The 18278-nt window shown below is 43.3% G+C and overlaps 2 protein-coding genes across 2 annotated transcripts in view; one reads left to right on the top strand and one right to left on the bottom strand.

Annotated features, from left to right (window-relative positions):
* Nucleotides 1-605: 605 nt before the first annotated feature.
* On the bottom strand, nt 606-11418 carry LOC109466304. The gene is made up of 10 exons (XM_019764012.1): nt 11172-11418; nt 9814-9963; nt 9072-9177; nt 8318-8444; nt 7254-7966; nt 2677-6892; nt 2171-2351; nt 1689-1824; nt 1224-1353; nt 606-850 (listed from the first exon to the last, which is right to left on the bottom strand). Exons 1-10 carry the CDS (start codon nt 11243-11245, stop codon nt 678-680), a joined length of 6006 nt encoding a protein of 2001 aa, XP_019619571.1. The 5' UTR covers nt 11246-11418; the 3' UTR covers nt 606-677.
* A 224-nt stretch (nt 11419-11642) lies between these two features.
* The window catches only part of LOC109466288, a 21261-nt gene continuing 14625 nt past the window's right edge, over nt 11643-18278 (top strand). Inside the window, exons 1-9 of the mRNA XM_019763996.1 lie at nt 11643-11736; nt 12256-12453; nt 13087-13236; nt 13730-13863; nt 14287-14459; nt 15023-15138; nt 15911-16032; nt 17075-17296; nt 17899-18062. Of these exons, the coding sequence (XP_019619555.1) occupies nt 11652-11736; nt 12256-12453; nt 13087-13236; nt 13730-13863; nt 14287-14459; nt 15023-15138; nt 15911-16032; nt 17075-17296; nt 17899-18062 (1364 nt within the window). The 5' untranslated portion in view covers nt 11643-11651. The remainder of the gene's footprint in view (nt 11737-12255; nt 12454-13086; nt 13237-13729; nt 13864-14286; nt 14460-15022; nt 15139-15910; nt 16033-17074; nt 17297-17898; nt 18063-18278) is intronic.

The following is an 18278-nucleotide window of genomic DNA, read 5'->3' as shown; positions in this document are numbered from 1 at the left end:
GAAAACATTTACAAAAACAATATAACTAATCCTTGCAACGTCAACTGAATCTGGCCAACTTTATATCACAGATATTAACAAAACTTTCCCAACAAAGTGTTTCAAACTGATTTGGCCTGGAATAACTTCTTCTACGTGCACAGCTAGGAACTAGCATAGAACTGTATGAATTGGAACATCTTTTGAGATCACACTTTGATAAAAGTGAACATCACATTTTGTACTAAAAACAAATTGTCCACATTTCCACATTGAGATAAAATAAAAGTCTACACTAATCTAAAAATGGCATCATGTAAAATGTTGTTTGAACTGCGGAACAACTGTCCCGGTATGTATTGTGGACTTCATTTCTAATCTGCAGAAATTCTAGTTTAAGATAGAAAACCTTTCATGCTGTGGGTAACAAGCAACAGTGTACATGTACCTAGTCAATAGTAACCATACTACTTTACTCAAAGTTTGCACAGTTTTGTCAGTAACAATGTTCGTGAATTCTGGACCACAATACCTGGAAACGGTCAAAATTTGTCCATAGAGATATAATTTTTCATTAGGTAATCAATTTCATGTTCAAGGGTGCTGCAATCGAGATCGTCAAGAGACATATAATTACTGTAGTTGTCCATACTCATTCAGAGCTGTAGTTTGGATATTTTGTGTCAGTTGAAAAGCCATCACTGCCCGATTTTGACATCAGCTGGCCTGATCTGCCGCTCGCCCTCGCTGAGAAAGATCTGCATCGCCTTCTTCAGCAGGTAAACTCCCATCAGCCTCTTCTTCCTCGCCCGCCACGTGGCCGCCACACCGTAGTAGTCACCCTTCTTCTTATTGGTCAGCCTGCTCAGACCTAATTAACATGGGGGCAAAAACCAACAAGAATTCTTGAGACCTCAGAAATGAAATATCTAGATTTAGATATTCACTACATATGGTGTCTACAAGTCTTTCTTAACTGCGCAAGGGAAACAACACCAGCTGTCAAGGAGGTCATGTAATTAAAAACACCCGTGAAAACAGCAAGTGCTACCAGTGTATAAGTGGTTAATGACTTCTGCGATATGGGATAGACTGAACTAGTTATCCATTACAACCTCACCTAAGGGCCATGCAGAAACACAGACACAAACACACACATGCGCACACACACATTCTTGCAGGGATGAGGCACGGTAGGAAGAAAATAAACCCCACACCAGTCTTGCAATCATGTTTGGACTTACCAAAGGCCTCCACCATACAAGCCTCCCGGGTGTAAGCCTCCACAGGAATGACACTCTGGTAACAGTGCAGGGACACCACACCCAGGCCACTGGCCCAGATGTCCAGAATGTGCTTCACCTTGTCACTCGGCTGAGGGACATAAAGTTAACTAGAAAGGTAACATTTGCAGAGCAAATACATGTTTACCTTCGCATATGGTGTGCTCTGTTAATTCTTACTCAAACACATTCATATATATGGTGACAGGAGTCTAAATCCCTCCTGCTATAAAATTGCAACATGATGCAACCAAACACTAGTTACCATGGTGACAGATGTCTGGCTCAGGTCATTAACCTTAGGAGAAGAGGAAGAAGCAGAGCAGAAACATTATAAAAAAGTGACTGTTTGCTGTACAGCAAGACATGGTACAAATGTTTGTTTGTTTGTTTGTTTGTTTATTAGATCTCCATTAAATGTCTTACGTTGTGTTTTGGCTTCTCCATCTGCTGTATGGCCTCCCCGAAGTGTGCATATGGCCGTGCCCTTTTCCCCTTGCCGATGTAGAAGATGGCAGAGATGAAAACCTTGAAGATCTCTGTGTCAGTCATACATCTACCCCTGAAAGAGAAGAGTGGTATTGCTACATCACAGAAAACTCTCTACATTAGCTCCTTTTGCTACTTAGTATAACTTACACCATAAAAGTAACATTTGCATTTAGCAAATGCATAACATTTACTTAAAAATGGTTTAGCCTAAGATTCTTACAGAAACTCAATTCATACATCCCCTCCAACCCTGTCCTGCAACTTGCTACATAATGTAACCCAACACTAAAGGGTGTCTACTGCAGTACCAGCTACCAATTGGTGACAGCCTTCTGGTCGAGGTCATTGAAGTGAACTTCTTTGTTTGGAGAAGACTTGCTACATAATGGTAAACATAATGAACCAGTAGAACACACCTAGCTGGGAGGTTCTTGGTAACCCTGGGGTCCAGCAGCAGGTAGTTGAAGGAGGATTTGAGACGACCTTCCCTCCACATCCTCTGGGGATCCTCAAACTGTCGGGACAGAACCTCCTCCTCCTCCATCATGTCCTTCACTGGGTTACCATGGAGACAGGCTGCCAGCTCCGGGAGGTATCCTGGAGATTCATGGGATTTTCATTTTATTACAGGGCAGGAACAGTACATTATGAATGTCTTCTAAGGCTATAACGACAGGCATGATGCTAATGAATACATTTTTTTGCAATATGCACATGGCCACCCACATCCAAAGGTCTGAAACATTGGGCTGACGCAGCCAAACAGTAGCCGGCCTAGCCGAACACCAGCCGACCCAACCGACCGTTGCTCCTGATCTACTCCTTACCATGGGGGTGTTCAGTTAGTGTTCGGGAGGACAAAGTGATAAATGTGTGACAGGCTTTTATTGTGCTAAATAGACAACAGAAAGGTTGTGCCCACCTGAGTGTTGCTGGCCGGTGAAGCGGACCATGGCCGGGTCCTTCAGCAGTTTGACCAGGTGCAGCAGGTACAGGCGCCGCGTGGATGCAGTGACGGGTCCGGGCAGCTCGCCGAGCGCCTCCAGCCTCTCCCGCAGCTGCTGGTCGCTCAGCTGCTGCAGCTCCGGCGGAACATGGACCACCTCCGCTTCTGACTCGGCCTCACTCTCCGCCGCAAAGTACGCCTTCCAGTCGTACAGGATGGTGTCCTCGCAGCTCACCGTCGACTGGTCCTCCAGGGCCGTGCTGTAGTGGGAGGAGCCCGACATCGACGGACACCTGCGCTCGATCAGCGCGATGCCGTCGCCGTTGTCGGTGTACAAGTACTCCACGGTGGCGTCGGGATCAAAGGAGCGCCTCGTCTTTGCGAATGGGCTGACCTCATTTTCCACGCAGTATTCCGGCTCCTGACTGGAAAGGCTTTCGGTTTCACTAGAAGGCTGACTGTAGAGAGCAAAACCCATCTCTGGAGGACTGGGATCCTCCTTTGAGGCTACAGGAGCAGGAGGTGGTTTCAGGTAACGCTGGGAGTACCGATCGTGGTCACCTAATGGCAGACTGTCGTCGGATGTCATCAACGACCTATCAGGAGCCCCAACAGGCGGTCCGTATTGCGGCCCTGGAGTAGGGTGGATGAAACGCTGAGTTGTCTGCCTCTTGTCTACTGACTGCAAGCTGTCATCGGTCGTTACGACTGACTTTTCAAAGTGATAGGCCGGCTTCCTGAAGATCTGTGCATAGCGATCCTTGTCCAGTCCCAGCATGGACTGTAAACTCTCGTCCGTGGTGTTGTCTGAGGTGAGAAACTCCATGTCTGACATGAGGTCTGACCTGTCCCGCCGTGACCTGTTCAGGCAGGTGAACTTCCTGGCATTTTCTGCCCGCCTTCTCCTGAAGGCCACCTTGGAGTCGTCTCCCTGGCCGTGAAAGGGCCGGGCTCCCTTGTAGCCTTTGGGAACCCAGACCGCGTAGGGAATGGTCTCCTGGTCGTGATCAACAAGATACGAAGGCACACCGCTCTCTGCACTAGCTGCAGTAACACTCGACTTGGTCCTCAACATGAGCTTTCTTCTGAAGTCCCCATCGAGGGTGTCCATGTCCTGAGAGCTGCCACGGTCAGAGGACTGACTGCTGCCTGGGCCATAGGCCTGAGTCAAGGACGCTGCATCATCCTTCCCAGACCTGGCTGACCCCTCTGTACTCCTACTGTTTATTTCGCTCATGTATCTTGCTTTCGCTTGTAGCAGCTGCTTCCTTCTCTCTACCAGCCCTCCCTCGAGGAGCAGTGCCTCTTCAGCACTACTCGGGTCCACACTGTTGTACACTAGGGTGGCTGAGCCGGGAGACAGGGTGCCGCTGGCCTTCAGGGTCTCTTCCTCCTCTGTCAGTGGGTCTTTTCCCTCATACGGCTTCCATCTGGGAGGGTTCAGCAGTATACTCTTCTTCAGCTTGTCTGCGTAGTCAATCAAGTATTTGGTCTTGAAGTCATCATCAGCAACTACATTGTTCGTGGTCGTAATACCTTCTTCGGGAATGAGTTGTGTGTCTGAGGGGACGGACATGGTCGCAGTTTGAGAGGCGGTCGCCAGGGTTGCTTCTTCTTTGGTCACACTGCTTACCTCTGCAAATGATCCGAGGAGCTTTTTTCTACAGCTCCCGAAAGAGCTGCCCAGTGCACTGCCGTCGATTCTCCTTGAATCGGTCCCTGTTTTCATGAGCGGGTCTTTCAGAAGTCTTGGGTCCGAGACCGGGGTGCAGTACTCGCTCTTGTCTGGGCTGTCTTCAGCCCCATTCTCGGCTTGAAGAACACGTGCAAACCTGTGGCCGAGTCTCTCCCTGAAATGGTCCGACATCCCGGGACTTTCATACTCTTTATCGAAACCTCTAAGGTTTCTTGGATGAGAAGAAATCATAAAATGAACTCTTGGCTCTTTTTCACTACCCTCACTCTTGGATTGTCTGATATCTGCAGGCAGAGCAGCTTTGCTTGGTTGAGTGACGCTGGAGGTTGTTTTCAGGCAGCCTGGCCTCTGCATCCCAGGTACCCACTTCGATGGCATTCCAGAGATTTCTCCTGCGGCTGCATCTGCCAAGGGTAACTTTGTTACTGAACTGTCAAACTTCACGCTGCTCTTCCTCTGCACATCTGAAAATCTGTGCTTTGCAGGGAAGCTGGGCTGGTGTGCAGCGCCTATCTGACTCTCACTAACAGACATTTCACTGACAAGCTGCCCTCTTCTCCACACAAGTGTGTCGCTGAGCCTTCTCTTGAATGTATCTGAGAAGGAATAGTCCAGGAAACTCTTCTCCTGCTGTTTCTGCTCCCCTTTTGTCTGCACAACCTTGGATGGTTCGAGCTCCTTTGTACTGGAACCAGACCCTAGACTGAGCTTCCTAGACAAGTCGTTTACCAAGTTTGTCATTTCTGATGTGGGCTCACTTTTAGATGTTTCAACTGCAGCGGAAGGCTTTTCACTGTCATTCGCAACTGCTTCTTCAACAACAAGTTCTTCAACTGTTGACTGTGCTTTTTCGCCTGAAGCGTCTCCCTTTGCTTCACTCCCCTTCATACTTTCTGTGTCTTGCTTTGTAGTTTTGTCATCCTTTAGCTCTGGAGACTGACCATCCCGGTGTCTCATGCCCAGATCCCCTGGAGTAGAGAACTCAATCTCAGTGTCCTCATCCTCAGGACTGTCTGAAGATTGGCCTTCTTCTTTGTCATCAGACACTGTATCGTCCTCTGACCCTCTGTTCTCCTCTTCTGACCACCCGTCCTCCTCTCCACCTGATTCCTTCACTTCTTCCTCCTCCTCCTCCTCCAGGGCAGTGACTGTTGTCAGATCCTCAGTCATACAGGTGCCCTCCATCTGCACAGCTATCTGTGTTTCCATTTCATCACCATGGCTACCAGAGCCATCTTCCTCATGACCATCATCTTCATCATCACCATCATCTCCTTTATCCTCCTCATCTTCCTCAGCCATTTCTTCTTCTCCGGCTTTATCTAAAGAATCATCATCAGTGGAAATATGCCCTTCTGAAAGCTTTTCTTCATGGCTAGTCTCTTCTTTACTTGCTGCTATATCACTCTTGTTGTCTTTCCCTGTTTCTTCTAGTCTATCGGTTTTTGCTTCAGTTTCATCTACAAAGCCTTTGTCTAGCGTAGTGCTTTCAGTACTGTCCTCAAGACCTTTTGATATTGATTGTGCTTCAGTTTCTTTGTCCTTTTTGTCTTCACTTCTTTTGTCATCACTCTGGTCACCTTGCTCCTCATCCCTACCACCGGAGGTATGTCTAGCATCAGGATTGTCGTCAGAGACAGGGCTGCCGTCGTTGTGTTTACTGCTCTCCTTATGATCTGCTGCTTTCTTCACTTCTTCAGGATTGTCTGCATGAGGTGTAGGACTGGAGGGCTTGTTGCCGTCTTCTTCCCAGTCCTCTTCACAGTTTAGGGAGTCATCCAGGGCACTGACCCACACAGACGTCCTGTCCAGGAGGACACTGCTCGAGTCACACGACTCGCTGGAGGACTTCACAAACTCAACAGACTTGTCAGGAGAGGTGCAGTCTATACCCTGCTTGGAGTTGAATCTCTTCATTTTCCTTGAGTCCAAGAACTCACTTTCTGGCACCCCCTGAGGCTGCATCTGTTGCTGTTTTTCTTCTTGTTTATCAGGCTTGAACTTCCTTTCTTGAAGTATGAGTGGCGAGGTGCTCGCATCCTTCTTTGGAGTTACAGTTGGAGAGCACACGTCTGGGGACTTGCATGGGCTGTCCACTGCCATGGATGTTGCTGCATCTCGGTTTGGGCTGTCCACGTGCATGGAGGTGCCTGCATCTTTTTTCTCCACATCCTTCTTCTCCACATCTTTCTTGTCTTTCTGCTTCCTGTGGAGGGTTTGGTTTACAAGGTGCGACAGACCTCTTCTGTGGAAACAGCTCTCTAACAAGCTGTAACCCTGTACTCCGGTGCTAACGTCCTTGGTCTCCACCTGTACAGCCGCTTCTTGGATTTCGTCCATGGGTCCCACCTTAGCGTCTCTCTTGCTCCACGATCGAGTGGTTCTCCTCGGCGGTTCGCTGGGGGAATCCACGAGAGGAAGCCTGGAGGGTCGGGTGACTTGCGTGCCACAGTCTACGGCGTATGTGGAGTTTCCTGTTCCAGGACGTTTGTAGACCTGCAGTAGTAGAAATAATTTTTTCCAGTCAATCAGTATTCTGCAGTATTGCAGAATGTCAAAATTTTGTTCTGTAATTCAGAAATACTTTCTGCACATACACACTTACTTAGAAGTCTGGATCTAAACCCATGGCATATACAAAATTGCATATGGGCAAATATTTTACATGCGATTTGAAAAATACATGCAAAATTACTTGTAGACTCAGTAGTAACACAAAGCTTGTCAAAAGCTCATACCGATAAACACCATTGAACCCCTATCCTGATTTTTTTCAGTCTGCAAAATTGCAGGTTGCTTAATTTTTCTTCTGCGATATTGAAAATGTCCCTGCAAAATGCAGACTGCTGACACTGACCTGAGTTTTTCTCCTGTCGTCAGGCTTGACTTGGAAGCCCGTGCTGCCGTGCAGCTTAGGGAACGTCACATCCGGGTCTGGGGAGGACACCACACTGCCTGTGGTCTTCTGATCCGGCCTGCCAACTGGATAGGCAGATGTAGCTCCATCCTTGGGAAAGAGATGTTTGTAGGTAGGAGGCTGTTGAACATTCTGAGTCTGAAAGACACTGGAAGAATCAACCTCATCCACGTATGGCTTTTCCGGTTCCATGACTTGCACATTGCACTTGGCAGTTTGAGCGGTTTCCATGTTTGTGGGAGAAACTCTATTGGTGCCTCTAGATCTGAATCCACCGAATATACTAGACCTAGGTTTGTTCTTCCCAGCTTTTTCGGGGGTGTTGTTGGGGGTTTTAGGAAGGGCGGCTTCTGGTTTGACCGGTTTGGTGGTTCCCTCTTTGAACGTCAGATGGCTTGATTCTAGATCTGAGGGGCTGATGGGTGGGCCAAAGTTGGAGATACGAGTGGAACTCATGGGCGGGACGCTGAACGTGGAAACAGCCGAGGCGTTGAGGCCGGCCCCGAAGCTGGAGATGCGGCTGGAGGAGAAGGCATCGCCAAAGCTGGGCAGGCGGGAACTGATGGCGCTGAGGTCACGAGAGAAGCTGAAGTTTGGCACCGAGTTGGAGGCCATCTCCTCCACATAGTCAACCACATCACCACACAGCAAGTCTGGGGAGAAAATAAAATATTAATTCATAAAGTTTAAAAAAAACTAGAGAGATAACATTTGCAAGCATTGCAAAGCAAATGCATAATGTTTTACCTTCACATATGGTCTGATCTGTTGATTCTTACTCAAACACATTCATATATAACTCCTGCTATAAAATTGCAACATGATGTAACCCAACACCAGTTACCATGGTGACAGATGTCTGGTTCAGGTCACTAACCTTATTTCTTTGGAGAAGAAGAAATGGAGCAACAACAATGTTTTCCTTATGCGAAGGCAAACATAAAAACAAGAACAACTTTATTCAACTTTAATTGATGAACTGATATGAGTTAAAGTAGACTGACTGTAGTTGTACTGAGGGATGACATCCTCCATGCCCATGTCCATGGCAGACCGCTCGTACTCCTGCAGGGCCTGGATACAGAACGTCTCTCCATAGTCCAGAGCCATGTCAAGGGCTGTCCGACCCTCCTGAAAAAAAACACAGCCAACACTTGTCATTCCCATATGTACAGATGTAGTACACATTTTAGGGCTCGAAATACTGAGGGTGTATGCACCTTAGTGCAGGTAAAATTGGGGCTGTGCAGGTATTTTTGATGTCTACCTGCACTGGTCCATATACTGGGTATATGCAGGTTAGTGCAGGTAAAATTGGAGCTGTGCAAGTATTTTTTACGTCTACCTGCACCTAACCTGCACTGGTCCATAAACTGGGTATATGCAGGTTAGTGCAGGTAAAATTGGGGCTGTGCAGGTATTTTTTATGTCTACCTGCACTGGTCCATATACTGGGTATATGCAGGTTAGTGCAGGTAAAATTGGAGCTGTGCAAGTATTTTTTACGTCTACCTGCACCTAACCTGCACTGGTCCATATACTGGGTATATGCAGGTTAGTGCAGGTAAAATTGGGGCTGTGCAGGTATTTCTGATGTCTACACCAGAACCTGACCTACACTGGTGAGGAAAGTCGTGTAAAGCGCCTTCCCAGGGGCACAACTTGAAGACTTTGTCAGGGATTCAAACCCAGGACCTCCAGAACCGTACACCCTAACTATTACACCACATAACACCACAGAAGTACAGATGATCTGACCTGGTCGATGGTGTGAGGGTCTGCTCCATTGACTATCAGCAGTTGGAGACACTTCAGTTTCCCCCAGGACGCTGCCACGTGGACTGGTGTGGTTCCTTCCTCATCCCTGTCAAAACGGAACCATGACATTGTAAGTATTTATTCAATAGCTACATGATACAGTTAGTAGAAATTCTTCGATCAGTGACTGTATTACGTACCTCCAAAATACCTCTACATGATACCGTACTTGAAATATTCCCATGCAAATTATACCATGCACATGGGACATTCCAAATGGTGGCAAACAGAGAAATAGATACAATTAAATTCCATATTGATTAAAACTAATAAAATAATAATAAACTAATAAAAGTAAAGTGAGATCTAGAGGGCACATACTACTAATCGTAATACATGACAGACTTTCAGGGACAGCTAGAGTATTGTAGGACACTATGAATTCAACAAGAAACAATCTGCATGGTTCTGTTGCTTTTTTATATTACAATTGACTGCCTAGTTCTGTCCTGATTTATTTGAATTAAGATTCTGTCTGTCAAGTTTATTACTGTCTGTGGAAGTTCAGAAGAACTTCAAGAATATATGTTAATTTTGTCAAATTGTACAGGTACAGGTCTGGACCTGTATCTAAATCTCTGTACCTGTACCTGATGTTACGTTTAGGTACTGAGTACACCATATGTACATGTACATACTAGTAATGTCTTAAGAAAATCTTGAGTTATCTTCTTAACCTTACCTGACATTGGGGTTTCCCCCATAACTGAGGATGAGTTTGACAAAGTCCAGTGCCCGGTCCACACCCACTGCCAGGTGAAAGGGGGTGACACCCTGTGTGGGTAACAGCAGGTTGGGGTCTGCACCTTTCTTCAGCAATGTCTCTGCTTGGCTACATCAGGAAGGCACAACATCAACAATTAGTAAAAGTATATATACAATACATATAAACTATTAAGCTAATATAACTGTGGAATAACTTGAAATGAAGACATAACGTTTAATACAGGTGTTTTGTCCCATGTGATAACAGTTATCACACGGGCTTCCAAAAGCTTTGTGGAATAATTTGAATGCGTTCCGTGTGTGCCACGTGCACTGCTTTCAAAATTTGAATACTAGACGCTGGAATTGATGTACAATTTTTGGTTTAAGGACATCAAATTTTCTAAATTTTCGGTGTGCACTTTCCATTCAAATGTGTGCTTTCTTGGGTGGGTGGGTTGGTGTGCATGTAAAATGTGTGTACATAGTATTGTATACATAATGTGTATATCATCAGCATAACTCCTGATGCTTTTCCATCAGTTCTTTGACGCTTGACAAATCATGCATGACTTCTCTTCGGTGCATTTCAAAAGCTATATATAGCAATATCTCTTCGGCCAAATCTGTGAAGTCATCAGATTTGTGCTATTCATAACAATACCATTACATGGCTTCAATGCCTCTCAGGACAAGATAACAGAGCATCTATTGAGTATTGTTTGAGTATTGTTTGCATTGTCATTCATGTCAATTGTTGCGGGCAGAATTAGATTTGTGGCACAGCAGGAGTCCGTGTTTGTTTGACCCTGCAACCCTGGCCAACAATTCCTACACAGCTTTTCAAGCACGATTTTCTGGTCCTTTCTGGATGACTTCTTTTCAGTTGTTGTAACGTGATGCTTTTTTTTTTCAGCTACAAAGTGTGTGGTTTCAATAATGGGTCTAAGTGACTTGATAATCAACAGAATCAAATTTTGATAATTGAAGATTCTAACAGTATAACTTGAAAAATTAAACATGTAAATAAAACAGTGTAACGTGTTTATCTACAGAAACCACAAGGGCGGGTAAAAGAAAATACCACAGAACATGTGGCATGTTACGATGGGGCTTCCTCTAACCACTGACCGACAGACCAGAGTCCCAAAGGGAAAACTTCGTGAACTTTTCTACTTATTAAAATAATAACCATTTGAAAACCCCAGACACAAACTGACGGAATTAAGAAGATATACACACGTCTACATCATTTGCTGACACGATAACTAGATACAAAACAACTGCTACAAAAGCCAATAACATTTTTAAATGTGACAAGTCTGAGTAACGAACCTGATATCGTCCCGCTCGATGGCTTCAAAAAGTTTAATGGCAAGACGGTCACGGCGGTATCGCCTCAGAGACATCCTGGAGACTCTTGGTAAGTCGCCACACTCATCTAAAGGTTATCCTCGCCTGGCGTGGCTGGAAAGCGGAGTTAGGACTCACGGCTGCTACAGCGAGCGTCAAGTTTGGTTCGAACTTCAAGCCGCCATGATGTTAGCTTCAGTTTTGCCGCGGAAATATGGTCTATACCATTCCAAGCCTTTGTGGGGGTGGTGTTTTAATTTAGCACTAGTACATTCGACTTTCATATCTTATTCGTGCTTTTATAGAAGTTTTTCAATAACTTTACAAACTATTTATTTATACCTAAAGGGTTGAAGAAGTGAATAATTTATCTATTTATGGAACACTAGAAAACAAAATGGCATGTCACCCTTCAAAAATTATATATGCAAAACCCCAGTCTGTGACCTTTCACATTGCAAGATGGCGACACGTGAGGGAAAACAACTGTCAACATACCTGTTCTTGGTTTACGTAACTTTTATGTCCTCGTATTTTGTTCTACATGGTAAGAATACTTGTTTATTTGTTGACGATGTTCAGACGCACATGTTACATGCATAAGTATACTATTATTTGTCGATAAGACGTCAGAATTTAAAGAATTTTAACTCAAGAACCCAGGGGTTTATATTTGAGACAGGTTGTTCCATTTTTATTTGTCCACAAGGCTTGTGTAAACTGTAACCAAGAAGCTTTAAAAGCTCCTTGATGAACCAAAAGGGGGTGTCCAGCTGGATTGTTCACGTTGCAAAAGCGCGTTGCAAAACAGGAATGGTACAAAAAAGGAAGTATCCATGTTTCAGAAAATTTATCACCTTATAAATAGATTATTGATGTATTTTGTAACATAATTTCTCTGGTTTTGAGCTCCACATTTGTTTCATATATACATGTAATAGTAAACCACTATTTTAAGCTTACAAATTTACTTTTAGTTCTGTAATAAAAAAAAGTTGCTTAGTTGAACTTGTCATTTCCGATTGCTAATATATAAAATATTATCACTTTGTCTCAATTTTTCCAGTCCACGGTGCCAATGAATGTGTGCAGAAGTCATTTCCTGGAGAGTCTTTTGTGTGTGTCTGTAATTCTACCTACTGCGATGACATTGAACCCAACACCAGGGTAGAACTTCCCAACTTTAACCTGTACAGATCTACTAAGGCAAAGGAAAGGTTCATTAAAAAAATCCTGAAATTCACGCAGACAGTGCCTCAAGCAAGTAAGTTGATAACTTGACTACTTGTAAGAAAAATTTTACAAATGTAGCTTGACTTTACATTTGTCGTAAAGTTTACAATCATGATACTAAGGCCTGGAAAAAAATGCTGTGTTTCCAGTTTCCCGGCCAATCCTAACAAAAACCCGCTAACCCTAGCCTTTTTTTATTGCTGGTAAGGCTATAAAATCTTTCATCAGACATCTGAATTTCAAACCCTCTGAGTCTGAAACTTAATGCATTTTCAGAAGCAATTTTTTCTTTGGTAAATCGGGCAAAATAATTTTATGAACAAGAAAACAGGTGAATGAGTCCTTGAGACAGTCCAGATTCATTGTTGAACTTCATTTCCTGGATCATTTGAGCTGAAATCTAAAAATAAAACAGGACTGAAATCAGGAACACAACATTATGTTCCTAAGTCTAAACTATAATGATAAATCAGGTTAAGGAATGAACAGCTTGTGGATACTTCTTGACTCAATGCTTCTTTTCTATCTGTTCTTTTTTATTTAATTTTACCTTTCTAAACATTTGGTATATCATTATGAATGAATGAATTTTGTCAAATTTTCACCTTGCTTGTTCTAACTTCTAGAGAAATAATCAACCAAAATAATCAACAACTGTCTCTAGAAAACGTCTGGGTGGTCCACAAGAATGTGACGTACCAGAAGATGAAGGGATTTGGTGGTGCCTTCACTGATGCTGCCACTATCAACATCATGAGCCTGTCCAAACTCACTCAAGACAGGCTTATTGCTGCTTACTTCAGTCCCAAAGAAGGTTAGTATCGAAATACATGTAGATAAACTGTGCTGCGATGAATGTTAGACATCCAGGTAATGAGATGCAAAAGGAAACTATTACTCAGAAACTGGAAACTGGATAGGTTTTGAAAACAATTTGAAAACTGTCAGACATTTCAAGTAGCATCCAACTACGTACTTTTAGTCTCTGATGAAAAATTGTGAATGGAACTTGAAACGTGTACTGTGTGTAAACTGTGTCCTTGATGAAACTTCTCGGGTGACAGAGCACCCAAATGTCATTACTTAGTACCAGTATGTCACAGTGGGAGTGTGTATATCCACAAGCAATTGCAATCCAGGATAGTGAGTGAGTGAGTGTGAATTGCAACTCTTACAATAATGTTGTTTCACATACATGTACGTAATAGTTTCATAAAGTTGGTAAGTCACTGAATGAAAAGACCTTTTTTGTATTGTATTTTGTATTCAATATTAAGTCATGTGGAGTGTTATTAAATGTTCCCCAGGAATTGAGTACACGTTAGGAAGAGTTCCCATGGCAGGGTGTGACTTCTCCACCAGGGAGTACACCTACGCAGACTCCCCTCAGGACTTCAGCATGGACAAGTTTGCTCTGGCTGAGGAAGACCTCAAGTACAAGGTGAAGTCAAAAGCTAATACCTGCTATGTACATGTATGTTTCATGGAAGTATTGTTTTTGGTCTGTGTGTGTGTGTTTCCATGTGTGTGTGTGTCTCTGTGTTTCCGCATGGCCCTTAGGTCATGTTGTATTGGATATGGTCGGGTTCAGTCTATCCCAGAGGGAGAAAGGCATTAATTATGTCTATATCTCGTAGCATTTGCTGTTTTCACAGGTGTTTTTCATTACATGACCTCCTTGACAGTGCGATTTCCCTTGCACAATAAAGAAAGACACCATGGTGAATGAGAAGAGAACACAGTTACCATCACACAAGATCTGAATATTTCATGGAGGTGTAATGTCTCTGAAAAACCAAAATTGTTGTAAATCCTGTGCATTTACTCACACGAGAAAAGTAAAAGATTTTTTTTTTTTCTTTAGATTCCAGTCATCCAGCGTGCTCTCTCCATGAGTTCCAGGAATGTGTCCTTATTTGGCAGTGCGTGGAGTGCGCCTGCTTGGATGAAAACCGACCACAGCCTGACCGGGAAGGGCACTCTGATTGGCCAGGCTGGTGACAAGTACCACAAGGCTTGGGCACTGTACTTTGCAAAGTAGGACTTATTCCTATAAACTTGCTTCTTCTTTTCTGCTTACCCCTTGCTGGGATTAACAGGGTAACAAAGAAGAATAATTATGCTATGATTATAATAATAATAATAGTAGTATAGATTGGTTGTACTTGAAAGGCAACATTTTTTCTATCATTCATATGTTACATTTATATCTAAGCTTGTAGCTTAAGGATCAGATGGTGTAACAATGTCACCTGCAATTGTGGAAAGGTGTCTTGACACAATGTGTAACCTACGTTTTATCAAATCCTATGGAAGCTGAGATAGATTTATTTACCTACCGAAGAGGAAATATTAAGCATTGAAACGTTAAACTATAGTTCTTTCATCGATGAAGGTTAGACATCCAGGTAATACGATATGCCAAAAAACCGTTACTCAAGCAACTGGATATGATTTTGAAAACGTCAAAACGATTGTTTGACGTTTTCAAAATCATATCCAGTTGCTTGAGTAACGGTTTTTTGGCATATAGTTCTTTCAAATTACCACGGATTTCTATTTCTCAGCTTAAGCAAACTGCTGGATTCCTGTCTTTCCAGATTTCTGGAGGAGTACAAGAAGCAAGGTTTGGAGTTCTGGGGTCTGACAGCTCAGAATGAACCGGCAGACGGCATGATCACAGACTTCTCCTTCAACTGTATGGGCTGGACTGCAGGTACTACAGCAGGGCTTGAAATACTGGGTTCATGTGCACCTTAGTGCACCCAAATTTGGAGCTGTGCACCCAATCTTTTTCTGTGGGTGCACTGGTGCACCTAAATATTTTTGTACATATTCTATTACATACTAAATGTATAATAGTATACAGGATATTCTGGGAATCTGTCAGAAAAATAATATTGATAAAATCTTTGGTTGTAGTAGTTCTGTAAGATTTTGAAGTTAGCTCCCATTTCATATTCAAGCTTAGATTTCGATAAGATCTGTAAATTAGGTTGTGTATTGTGCACCCAAAAAATTTTTGGTGCTCCAAATTTTTTAGGTTGGGTGCACCAGTGCACCTATTCCCAAAAAGGAATTTCGGGCCTTGTACAGGAAACTAGATGGTTGAAACATGTCGGCAGAACGTACTGCACCTTTGCCAAACCCGTAATGCATTGTGCATAGCACTTTGGCAGAACATCTCATTTAAGATCATATTTGTGCATATAAGGTTAACATCCTAATGTCTGTAGTTTCCAAATGGTGTGTCAGAAAAGATGTCATCTGCAACAGGCGAAGTTCTGGTGCAACGTTGACCAAACATCCAACGAAAACCGTAGTTTGTCACACTAGATAGTTTGGTTACTATTAATGATGCAATTTCAGGGTGGTAAAACAAAAACAAAAAAACATTCTGACAATCTGTCTGATATTGACTTTGAAAACATGGGTTTCCAAGCCCTAAAAACTGCATTGGATGCCTTTAAGCATGCTTTCCTTCCCAGAAAGCCAGCGTGACTGGGTGGCAGCAGACCTGGGTCCAACGTTAGAGGAGAGGGGACATGGTGACGTCAGCCTCATGATGCTGGATGATAACAGGATCTGGCTACCTGCCTGGGCTGATACTGTAAGTCAGTGTAAGCTTGTTTGCACTGTTGAAGAAACTGATGCGTAACATGGAACTAATGATGAGTTCAGCACCAAGGAGAGATCCATACCTATAAAATCAAGGCACTGTTTATTAAAGTCAGCAAGTCAAGTTTTGGCCTCCTTTCACAACACCTATGCTTTTTAAGGACTATGTTTAGTCTTGAGTTATCTTTCAGTAGAAGAAGTCTGGCTTCTTTTGTAGCATATTGTATATCTTTTTAGTGGTGTTTCTTTTTTTCATTTATTCACATATGTTTATTGAATATTGGGCAAAAAGCAATAGTTGCTTATATAACACCTTCTACCTTTTTATATCTCTTTACCACTACCAAGGGACTACTACAGATATTATGCAGAAAGATGTTGTTAAAACACAAATTCCTTGTGTATTGTTGGAGACACTACTACACTGCATAACATAGAACTGACAGTGAGTTCAGCACCAAGGAGAGGTCCACACTTATAACTTCCATGCACTGTTATACTGTTTACTAGATGCACCACTGAGTGTGGCTTGAAACCACTTACCAGTGTTCTAGCTAGCCAGCCTGAATTTTTTTTCCATCATCTTGTAATATTATGTGGGACAAGAATAGGGGGTCCAGGACCACACTGTCCTGGAAAATTTTGAAATCTTGACCTTCTAAAACATTATTTCCTGCATTTTGCTCCTAGACTAAGCTTAAACTTTAATGACACCTGTTTAAAGTTGAAATTTTGATCCAACACAAAAAGTGTTGGATCAAAACACCTAGAGCTTTTGACCAGTCACTCTGGTCTTCCTGAGTATACTGACCCAGTGAGGCTTGTCACGTGGCTTCTTTGAAGTGGTGGAAAGCTCTAGGTGAGACAACTTTTTGTGTTGGATCAATAGTTTTAATGTCAAAATAAGTAAGTCATAACAATGTCAAAATGAATAAGTCAAAATTAAACAATATCTGCATTGATTTACTGCATTTACATTGTACTATGATTGTCTTAAATACATTATACCAATACTACTCTGTGTTGACCTGTAGGTACTGCAGAATGCCACAGCTGCCCGGTATGTGAAGGGTATCGGTGTTCACTGGTACATGAACTCAGTGGTCCCACCGCTGACCCTCAGCGCGACCCATGAGCGTCACCCTGACTACTTCATCCTGGCCACGGAGGCCTGCAGCGGGTCCTTCCCCTGGAACCAACACGTGGTGCTGGGCAGCTGGGGCAGGGGAGAGGACTACTCACACGACATCATTCAGGTAATGCTCCTGTCACACATAGCCAACTTTAGACTCCAGATCACTGCTGCATCATCTAAACCCCGATAGGAAATCAAACATGTATGCGGAAAATCAAAGAAATCTGTTAAACCCATCCATGGTTAGGAGTACAAAATGTAGGTCGGGAGCAAGGTCGGCTGGTGTTCAGCCAGGTCGGCTACTGTTCGGCTGTGCCGGTCAACATGTTTCAAACATTTGGGTATGTACAATGTACATTACAGGAGATTCAGGCATGGTTGACTGGTGTTTAGGAGGAGTTCAGGGCGTGGTTGGCAGTCAAATTTGACTCAAATTTAACTCAAAATTTGATTTGATTCATGTGTAAAGGTAGACGTAGCCTAAATCTGCTCCTGATGACCTACAGCCAACCTTGGTCAACTGGTGAACAGGGCAAGTCTCTGAATGTATGACAGGGGCTTCACTTCTTTGTACAGAGTAGGAAAAAAATTGTTTTTGGTAGTCTAAGAGATTCTTGTTTTTGACGTCTGAAAGTTTATTTGAAATTTGTTGGTAGACTGGGTCTGCTTTGCTTTCTCTAGTATTTAGATGTCTAAATTGTCCTTGTTTTTCACCTGAAACAGAACCTGCAGAACTGGGTTGTCGGCTGGGTGGACTGGAATTTGGCCTTAAATGGCACTGGTGGGCCAAACTGGGCCAACAACTTTGTGGATGCTCCCATCATTGTAGACTCTAGAAAAGATGAATTCTATAAGCAGCCCATGTACTATCATATGGGACACTTCAGGTAGGATTGGGAAACAAATGTCATCATGGATGATATTTCTTGATTTACATATAATTGTGCACATTGTTCACATGTTTAAATGATCATGTCAGCACAATGTACTGCACCTGCAATTACACATGTAGGCCACACCAATTTGATTTGTTGGTTCTCAGATTTTTAAAGAAAAATATGAAGTGACAGAGCAAAAAGAATAATAATATCCTGTGATAGCCC

This window comes from Branchiostoma belcheri, unplaced genomic scaffold (genome assembly GCF_001625305.1).
Source record: "Branchiostoma belcheri isolate BF01 breed outbred unplaced genomic scaffold, Haploidv18h27 scaffold162, whole genome shotgun sequence".
Taxonomy (NCBI): domain Eukaryota; kingdom Metazoa; phylum Chordata; class Leptocardii; order Amphioxiformes; family Branchiostomatidae; genus Branchiostoma; species Branchiostoma belcheri.
The sequence above is the reverse complement of the archived record's forward strand: the minus strand, read 5'-3'. Positions and strand labels throughout refer to the sequence as shown.